This window comes from Mandrillus leucophaeus, unplaced genomic scaffold, assembly GCF_000951045.1.
Source record: "Mandrillus leucophaeus isolate KB7577 unplaced genomic scaffold, Mleu.le_1.0 Scaffold808, whole genome shotgun sequence".
NCBI lineage: Eukaryota > Metazoa > Chordata > Mammalia > Primates > Cercopithecidae > Mandrillus > Mandrillus leucophaeus.
This window is the reverse complement of record NW_012108786.1, coordinates 495,940-506,910: the sequence shown is the minus strand read 5'-3', so window position 1 is coordinate 506,910 and position 10,971 is coordinate 495,940. Positions and strand designations below refer to the sequence as shown.

Here is a 10,971-nt window from a genome sequence, read left to right as displayed (position 1 = left end):
TTACAGTTTACACATTTATGAACCCAGAGGAAATGCTCCAGCATATGGCATGTACAATTGTTACCTTGTACATTTAATTTTTTCTCTAACATTGGCTAGAAAAAATTTTACTTTTGCTTTATTTGGCAATGTCAGGACCCGTTCCTTATTAGTATTTCAGATTTTTAAAATCTCGTGGTTTTAAAGTTAAAAAAGAATTATATAGGTCACCTAGTTTATCTCCTCCCGTTTCCCCTGGAAACGTGAAGTCTATATATTTGGGCAATGTGAAAATCTCTTCCTTAATAAGAAGATCTGCAAAAATATTTTCTGTCAGAATGCACATCTGACATGTAATAAATTTCCAAGGATAACATTGCTTATTTTTGTGAAACACTAAAATACTATCCTTTGACCTCTTGCATTCATTAAGTTAGCCAAAAGTTTTCATATTATTCAGGATATTCTAATGAAATTTTAGAGCAGTTCCACGCAAGGAACTAATAGTATATATAAGAGACATAGGTTTAGGAGGCATACAGATTTATCTTAATGCTCTTGAATTCTTCTACAGAAAAATACTATGGAAACCAGTCATTCACTGCAGTCCAAATCTGCCATAAAAGTGATAGCAAACAATGTATGGTGACATGAAATTAAGGGACATGGTTTGTGATTTGGGCAATTATTGGTATAGAAGCTCAAAGGAAAAGGACAATTGCTCTGAAAGTGATGAAATGACAAAAATTTATTGAGTACCACATATGCCAAAGTTATTCTCAGCATCTTACGTGCATCATTTCATTTAATCTCACAATGGCTTGATGAGGTGAGTACTGTTAATTATCTATTCCTACAGGAGAAAACTGAAGCTCAAATAATTTAAATGGCCTAGGGTACAAGTAAGAAAATGGTAGAATCAAAGTCAACACAAGGCACTGTGATCAAGCAAAAAGGCTTCCCTGTTCCATCTTGAACTAGGACTTCTAGCCTGGATGATCACAGGTCACTCATAGCACTGCTGTCTCATCCTGACCAAGCCCGGGCTGGTGTAGAAAGTGTGCTAAAATACTGTGGCCTGTAATGTTTGAAACTCTAACAAATGTTCTGTTATGTTAAACTTTAGATTTTAGTTAGCTGCTTTTTCAAATTAAAAAATACTATTTAAAATAATTAGCATGATTTCTTTTCAAGATGAATGTTTGGTCTTCTGCAGGAAATAATGAAGCAAAATATTTTACATTACTTACAAAGTTAAAATCCATAGAATATAGAATAAGTAACTGCAAATCTCAGCTCACTGGCTTTTAGAACGCCAGGAGACTTCAGTCAAAGACAGTGCAAGAGAAGTCAAACGATTGACCACAAAGTCACACGGCCTGATGATTTTATAGCTAGCGTCACACACATCAGAGACTGCGGTCTTTGCACTTCCATCTTCTTGCTATGAATGTAGTCACTGGTTTAGTAAAAATGTAGAATTGTTCATTCTGTGTCAAACTCAATGGCAAATATTTTATCTTCTTACATTTGTGCCGTGTGAGATTTTTGACTAATCCATGTCAGTAAGTAAGACTGTATCAAGTCTTTCAGGTTATTAGGAGGCAAATGGCCTTCAATAAGCTACAATGTACATTTTTCAGAAGAAAATAGTCACCAGCCAACCCTCTCTTGAATTATGCAGTATGATCTTTTCACCTCTATTTATGCATAGGTTGGATATTCAAAATTTTGGCTTCATTTGGAGAAGACAACAAAAGATCAGGCTTTTATTATTAAAAAGAATGATTCTGCCTTTAAAGATCCAACAAAATGGAGCAAGGAACAAGTAAGAAGGAGCAGCAGAACAAAAGACAGTTTTCGTGTTTTATCTTTCAAGCTGGTCACTAGTGCCAAACCTAAACACACTTAGGACATTTCTAATCCTTGGAGTCATTACTCTTAAAAAACAAAACAAACCTCAGCTACTCAACAAGTAGCATACATTTTAAATTTTTTTTTGCCTTTTTGCTGTGTATTTTAATGATAGAAACAGCCATATAAAAAGAATAACTTACTTTTCAGTTCAATATAAAAGCCATCACTGAGATAGAAAATCCTTGCAGCCACCACCGATTTCTTGCTTTTGACCACTGGTTAGCATTATCGTATTTCAGGAACAAGATCCCTTGTAATTAAATATGGTATTTATAACATACGATACAAATTACGCTAGTGAAGGTATCCAGTTTCATCAACATAATTCTAGCATCGTATTATGTTTAATAAATGTCACATACTGCAGGTTAATATTTTGATATGATTGGTGAGGAAAAATTTTAGTTATAACTCTTTTCTTTGAATTAATTTCAATATCAATCATTTTTATTCTTTACTCATTAAAATACTTTCATATATGTAAACACAGATAATGAATCTAATAAGTATCTATTTTGACCTTCTTGACATCTTTCTACTGTTAGTTTTGTAAAGATTTCCTTTGTCTCTTGTTTTTGAATATTGACCTAAACAAATAAACGTGTGCAACTTTGTAAGTCAACATTTTACAATACATTCAAAACACAATTTCTTCTTGCACTTTACTACAAATAACACAATGGAAAGGCTTAGAGAGCTGTATGACATTTTTACTATACCCAGGGCTCTACTCTGAGATAGTTTGCTTGTCACTATTTCCTAAAAGTAAAGTGAAATCTGTTTGTATAATTGGAGGATTTAGATATCAGAGTTTCAGTGTTTGGGCATACTGAGAGAAGCTTGAATCTCTCTTTTTCTCTTGTGCTTCCTTCCCTACACATACACACACACACACACCCCCACACGCACATACATATGCACACACTACCCAATAGTTGACTCTCTTCTCATAATTATACGATTTATGCCAAATCTGTTTTCAAAAGTGCTTTGTTTTCAAAAGTGTTTTGCAAATGGCGATGCATTATTGGAAAATTAATATTATAAGAGTTAGCATTAAATGTTTTAAGTACGAAAATTTATTTTTTATTTAACCTTTTGGAATAAAGTTGTTATATAAACCAAGGCACATTTGTGTTATACTAGTCATTTTTGCATGTTACTTTTTATTTTTGCCATTTTAAAATATTTTTACCTCTTATGTTTTCATTTTACATCCATTGGCTTTTAGATATTCCATTTCGGACTCATTTCTTTGATCTAAAAAAAAAGGTAGCCGAACAGTTGGGCTAAAGCACGAAGCAGCCATCATCCAGAAACTAAATGTTCCAATTACACTCTGTCTCCCTCTCTGATTAATTGATAGATGAGGGTCCAGTCAGAGACATCACACTAACACAATTTCCCAAACAGTCGACCCAGCAGACGTGAGTTAGACACAGAGAAGCGAACCTAAGTTTGGCCTTCCAATCTCAACTACGTGGTTATGGAACAGAGGAAACGCTGGTCCTTCTTTTTGAGTCATTTTTACTCATTTTACCAGAGAACATATTTTAACAAGTAGAATAGTTTTGTTTTTTTTTTTTTTTTTTTTGGAGAACTGACAATTGGAATCTTGGTTTTTCAGATTCGAGTGATGTATTACGTGGATTATTCAGGTTGCTGAGCTTCAAAGCACAGCCCAAGACTTGAGATTCTCATGCAATTACAAGATTAAAGTGAGATAAACTGGCACTCACAGTTGTGGCAGGTGGCCCCACTGTATCCTGTCTCATCACAAGTGCATCTGAAGCTGTCCCATGTTTGCGAGCACTTCCCACCATGCTCGCAGTGATTGGGCACACATCTGTCAGAGAGAGAGACAAACAGAAATAAACCAACAAACAAATGAGATTTATGAGTGGCCAGATTCCAAGCTGTCTGGGCAATATATCATTTCAATGCCAGGTTGCCTTACCAAGGCAATTAATCCTTGTTAGTTTAAGCAGATTAATATGATTCATGATGGAAGGTGCCAAGCGCAACAAAGATGATGTATCACAGGCCTGGTGCTTCCCATTTTTTGAGTAAACAGTAGATACTAACAAACAACTGAGGGATTTACTTGAATATCACAGATTCATTTCATTTTTCTTTTACCCCAAAACAAAGACAGCAGCTAAATTCCCTCCTGGTGAAAGATCGAAGAAAAGTTGTCTTATTTCTTGTTTTATTCTATTCTTTATCAAGCCAAATACTGATTTAAAGAGGGATATCGCCAAGTTTTTCATAGCAATTTGAGTTTTTGAAATAATGTCATGATAACAGCAATGAAAATATACTAACCTAGAAAGAAAAGACTTCTAAAACTTCCAAACACCTATTTCCCACTGGATAACTAAAGCAGCCTGCTTAAAGACGCAGCAAGCATAATACAGAGGAAAAAAATGCAGGTTTTCTCTTCAAATCCATATCTTTTTATTAAGATGACTAATTGTAACTACGTAACTTAATCTTTCCGAACCTTAGTTTTCACCTTTGAAAAATAGGATAATTCTATCTTACAAGTAATTTTAAGGTTTGGAGATCATGTTCATGAAGTATTAATAGACAATTAATAGGCAGAAAATAGTGGGCCAATAAATGGAAGCTGTAGGTATCTGAAACACAGCCTCCAGGGCACAGCTGGACTGTACCTCAGAAACTGAGAGGCTGAAATTTGTCCTGACACCTCCCTGTTTCAATGGCACAAACCCTTTCCTTTCTCCTGGTTCCATCCATCCGCTCATCCCTCCCATCAATTCCCCTCTCCATCTACCCCACAACCTGATTTTTGTTATAATCCTGCTGAAGATGCTCACAGATAACAAAGGTATTCATTATGATGTACCAGTATTCACAAAGGACATCTAGACTTTCACAGGGAACTGTCAAAAACAGGAAAACTTTCCCAGATTAAAATAGCAGAATCTATAATCATGGGTCACAGGAAAAGGACAGATAAACAGCCACCCAGCAAGCAACCCCTTTATCATAATGCCCTAGCAGTTCCCTGCTACAAAATCCGATAGAGCTGGCCTCAGAAATAGCATTCTCCAAGTCCTGTTCTCAACTGACCACTAGCCATGCCTAAAACCACCTGTAGCAGGGCTTGGCTCCATTTGGCATGGAGCCCCTGGCTCTGAGTAGCTGTACTGTTCTTCCACAACTTCTTATAAACTTTTACTCCTGCAACAAACATGGATTGAGCACTTGTTGTATGCACAGAACTATGGAAAACAGAAGATGACTAAGACTGCACTCACAGCCTTGCAGAAGAGCTCATAGTTCATATAGAAGTAGATACAGGATGTATGAAAACTACAGTGCAGCGAAGAAATGAAAAACAGCATAATTCAGGGACAAATAAAGTACTATGGGATTTCACATGAGGAATCACATGTACATTTTGGGCACAATTGAAAGCTTTTAGGTTGAGACTCAATAAATGGACAGGACTATAAGAGAAGAAAATGAGAGGAAGAACTTTGGGGAAAAACACAATATAAACAAAAGCATCTTGTTGAATTATCATGAGGGATGGAAAATTCACCCTAAATTTAATAGGCACTTACTTTTTATAAAATTTGGGCTCAGTGTTATCAAGGCTACGAAGATGTTTCATCTCCAAATTTGAGTGGAGGTGGGTGGGGATCTGATTCATGAAAAACGCAAACCCAGAAGAATTTGATGAGTCATAAAAGGTATATGAAATGCTATAGAAATTTGGATACTAGAGGAGTTACAGGTGGATGATGAACAAAGGGCTTCATAAAGTTCAAAACATTTCACCTGGGCCTGAAGAGTTGTATGTTTATGATTAAAATGTTGAAAATTGTTCCTAGCAGAAGAGGTGAGAAAAGCACTGATAAGGAGGTGGAAGAGTGAAAGTAGTGGGCAGTCCAGGGTTGTGAGGGTCCTTTCCTATAGCCACTATTCTGTACGGGCCCTGAGGCGTGGGGACACACACAGCAGAAGGTGTTTACATCCAGAGCAGGTGGTTCTCCACATCATGGAAGGGAGCAATGGGCCAGACACTTCAAAATTACATGAAACTAAAACATCCTTGATACTTAATTTTGGAATTCAGTACATATATGGTGTTGTATGGTATATTTACTTTCTAAATTATTGTGGGTTAATATTAGCTCAGCCTAATATTGAAAGTAATTTACATCAGCTCATTATATCAATTAATTTGGGGGAAGTAGTGCAGAAGTGTACTGAGTAGCAAAGGAAAACCAGGCTGGAAACTAAATGTGGTGTAAATAATGGGCAAAGTAGAAAATCATCTTGATGATAGAAAAGATTACTGTGTTCTTACACGCATGCAAAAAGCATATATCCATCAAGTGAGATGAATGAACACAAGTCATCCCTCTGTATCTGCGGGGGGATTGGGGGATTGTTCCATACCCCCCCCCCACCCCATAGATACCCGAATCCACACATTTTCAAGTCCCTGTTATAAAATGGTGTAGTATTTGCATATAACCTATGCACAGCCTTCCATATAATTTAAATCATCTTTAGATTACTTAGACTTATCATTGTGTTGTTATTTTTTATTTTATTTATTTATTTATTTTTTTGAGACAGAGTCTTGCTCTGTCACCCAGGCTGGAGTGCAGTGGCACCATCTTGGCTCACTGCAACCTCTGCCTCCCAGGCTCAAATGATTCTCCTGCCTCAGCCTCCCAAGTAGCTGGGATTACAGGCGTGTACCATGACACCTGGCTAATTTTTGTGTTTTTATTAGAGACAGGGTTTCACCATGTTGGTCAGGCTGGTGTTGAACTCCTGACCTCAAGTGTTCACCCACCTCAGCCTCCCAGAGTGCTGGGATTACAGGCATGAGCCACTGCCCCCGGCCGATTCTTATTTTTAAAATTGACATTCTCCCTATGATGATTATGGGTATTCTAATTCTTAATGGTGGAAAATGTTTTATTTTCTATCCAACTTGGTTCAGATATAATTGCAAACCCTATCACCATATATATTTTTTTAAAAGTTAGGACCAGTTACCAAGCAAAACAAAATACTAATTAACCTAGCTGCCCCTTTCCTATTATTTCTTCTGTATTTCCACAGAATCAGTAACCTATGTCCAATACACTATTATTGCATTGCTTAGCAATGGTTTGTTGAGCACCTGTCTCTTCTGAACTGAGAGTCCTACAATTAGGGGGTTTTATCTTACAATTCTTTATGTAACTAGGTACACGCTCAGTAACCACCTATTGACATGTTGACTGAAAGAACGGATGAATGCAATACTAGAACGTTACACCACCAAGAAACTGAAGTAATTTCAGAATATCTCTTTTACTGTGAGAAATATAGATTGTTTGTATCTATGATTTTATTCTCAAATCCAGATTCTTACGCTAATAAACTAATTTTTTTAGTAGCCACAAGGAATGTGTAATTTGTTTCATGGTGTGTCCTAGCTTGGAAGTTTGATTCACATAAAAAATAAATCAAAATGACTCGACTGCTTCTACTTGAGAATGACTTGACCGGGATCAGGAAGGTACAGGGGAGAAGTTGGCAGGTGTCAATTTCTTGCGATCAAGGGATTCCAGAAGAAGTGATGCATCCAATTAACTCGGGTTCCAGACAGCCCTGCCTTCTCCGTCGAACTTATACTTTTAGTTCCAGCTTTCAAAATGCTTTAGAATCAAAATGCATTTTATTGATATAAAATGCATTTAGACTTCAATACTTATAAAACAAACGAAAGCTATATTTTGGAAGGTCAAATGGGCTGCAATTACTTAAAGCAAAATAAATCAACATGGACAGAGAGTGGCTGCTTAGATGGATGTCACAATTCAATCCAGGGCTATGGATGACAGTTGCACTTTTATTTTACCCATAGCATCTCTTTTATTTCTGAACTTGATTTTAAATACAAAGCATTGGGAAATTTGGGATTCACAAACAGAAGAAACTCCAGATTTGTTTGTTTGTAGTAGCTTACTTTGTAGTAAATGGATATTATTTAATTAAGCAGGGATAGTGGGAGAAATTTTATTTCAAATCCAAAAAATGTTAGCCTGACAGCATAACTGTAATGTCTTGCTAATCATCAACGCAGCTTGAAGGTTTTTTATCTACAGTGTTTAAAGTTAAAATAGACATTTTAAAATAAAATGAAATCAAATCTTTGTGTTACCTTCAAAACCATATTTGGTTTTGTAAAACCTGACATGAAAACCATAGTCATAGCACCATGACTCCAGAAATGCACATGGACATGTGTTCTGGTGGTACCAAACAGCAATTAACAGTGCCACGTGTATCAGAGTAACTTGCTGTTCTGTATACACAGAATCTTTGGGACTCAAAAGTAGGGTTTCTCAAACCTTTGTGTGGATAGGAATCTCTTGAAAATCTTAACGATTCTGATTCTTGCAGTCAGAATTGGAGTCTGGAATTCTGAAATCCTAACAAGGTCCCAGGTGATGTACATGTGGTCGGTCAGAGAACCACGCTTGGAATAACAAGGCTCTAGAGCATCACACTTCTCTGCAGCGGGGGCTCAAAGGAGAATGCAGGTGCTGAGTAGGAGGAGAAAGAGCCCAGGAAGGGAGCACAAGGAGGGAAGACAGCCTGCAGCCAGGGTTAACATGATCTATTCAGTCATTTCTCCTAAGACTACTTTTCCATAGGTCTTCCTACTATGTTTTAACCTGATTCACTCAGAGTGACATATAATAATCTTTGTAATCTCATTTGGCAAATTAAATCATTTCTGCACCTGATTGTAGACTTCATATAATTCAGAGAAAGTGATCACTGACTATAAAGGCAGTTTCATTTCTTCGTAAAATCAAGTTCAGCATTCTTAATCCCACGGTCAGCTAAGACGTTCCCCGTGCTTACATCACATACAAATAACAGTGCTAGAATATTTAATTTGCTTTTAGACTAATGCCAGTTTTACACCTGGACATTAAATATGCCTTGTTCTAAACTTTAGAAAAGACTGCTTCTAGGTTACTGATAGCTTATTTTTGTAAATGATTAGACCATTATTTAAAACAATTTATAAGTTATTATTCCAGTATAAATTGCCTTCTTAATTTATGAGTTTTTCCCTTCATCTCAGCATGAAATTTTATTTTTGCTTATTAAGACAAGAAATATATTTAGAATGCTTGCTTCCTTGACTACTATTTTTCACACTCCTGACTCTCAGAGCTGTTTCCATAATCATAGCGTTTCTGCTGCATTACCTTCTATCTTGATCTCAACAATATTTGAGTACTTTTCTTTCTATACTAATTAGATTTTGATTTCAGTTGAAGGGATATTCTCTATGGAGTGTCTTCTATTTATTTTATTCTGCCTTCTATTTATTTTATTCAAATAGAAATTATATAGAAAAGTGATCACAATTCCCGCAACTAATTTAATATTTTATTACTACATAACATTATAGTGGTAAAACTAGAAATGCTAATGTAATGTTGGTGGAGGTCCTTCATCAAGCGTTTATTTATAGAAATATTTAAATGCTAAGATATTTACTGTACCTCCAACATTATGCCCAAACTTTTCATTAAAAAAAATCAAGCCTATTTGGTCTACATCTATTGATCATTATTTTGCTATGATGAGAAAAGCAACTTAACTTGGGTTTTCTGCCTTTTAAACCTTTTTTATTATAATGAACTAGAGTTCACTTTATCTCATTTTGCTAATTTACTTAGAGCTCTACTTTTACCATATATTCCTCATTGTTTTGTAAATAAAATGTATTTTGAAAGATTGCTGGCTCACAGGAGAAGAATCTGCAAAACCATCTGTCTGTTCATCTGTCTCCAGGTTGAACTGTATTAAACCTAAATAAATAACCCTAAGTTCCTTTAAATCAGTCAGTTGCCTGCTCCATGTAAGACACTCTAAAACAAATAAGGGAAGTTTCGTTCTCAAGAAATTGTATTTATTCATGCAAACATAATTAGCAAGTGAGTTATATATATATATATATATGCCAGATATGAGAAATATTGGTACAGAATGAAGATCATAGGCCACTGTTTTATGTATGTACAGAAGTTTTATGGAATAACAGATCTTTGAAAGAAAGTTTAGACTTGGGTAGCCTGGAAGGAGGAGGAATCCCCCTCTACATGGAGGGAAGGCAAGGGCCCGCACGTTTAGTTAAGCACAGAATGTGGTTGTGAAGTAATGAATCAGTGAGTTTGGCTAGAGAAGAAAGTTTGCACACAGGAATGAAGATCACAGCAGATAGTTGTGGGTGCCCACGCCGTGGCCCTTTCCCCTTTCTTCCTGTCATCACCTTGCTCTTGCTCAGGTATCCAGCCTCCTTCCTGTGGCCGGTGCCTTTTGGAAGGGGATGCTATTTCAGTCTCCAAGGAACAAAAAGGAAAGAGCCAGGCTTCTTAACAAAGTCATTAAGCTGTTGCACACTCTTCTGCAAAATTTACAATCCTCTTCTATAGCAATAGAATTTACATCTTGACATAGAACCACTACCAGTCACAGACAATATTTTCCAGGCTTTAAGTTACGTGGCCCTGTGACTAAGTTGAAGGCAATGGAAGTGCCATGGGCAATGTCTGGGTGAAGCCCCTAGAGGGAAGGATATGTAGTATTTCTCTTTTTTTTTTGTCCTTCCCAACCTCCTTCCAGAAATGAACCTGTGATAGTGAGAACTGAAGAAGACATCTCAGAATAAAAGGAAAATATCTACGTCATCTGAGCTTTGGATAGCATGTCAGCCCTGGGCCACCTACCCAAAGATTTTCATGAGAGGGAAATAGAATTCTGGATGTTTCAAACCACTGTTATTTTGGGTCTTTATTATAACAACAAATAGGCCAGGTGCCGTGGCTCACACCTGTAATCACAGCACTTTGGGAGGCCAAGGCAGATGGATCACCTGAGGTCAGGAGTTCAAGACCAGTCTGACCAACATGGTGAAACCTCGTCTGTACTAAAAATACAAAAATTAGCTGGCTGTGGTGACGGGTGCCTGTAGTCCCAGCTACTTGGGAGGCTGAGGCGGGAGAATCGCTTGAA

At 36.7% G+C, this 10,971-nt stretch overlaps 1 protein-coding gene across 1 annotated transcript in view; it reads right to left on the bottom strand.

Annotated features, from left to right (window-relative positions):
* Positions 1-10,971, bottom strand: part of LOC105530243 (contactin-associated protein-like 2) — a gene marked incomplete at its 5' end in the record, with an annotated part of 1,172,010 nt that overhangs the window by 667,265 nt on the left and 493,774 nt on the right. Inside the window, one exon of the mRNA XM_011967648.1 lies at positions 3,636-3,742. Coding sequence (XP_011823038.1) covers positions 3,636-3,742 — 107 coding nt within the window. The remainder of the gene's footprint in view (positions 1-3,635; positions 3,743-10,971) is intronic.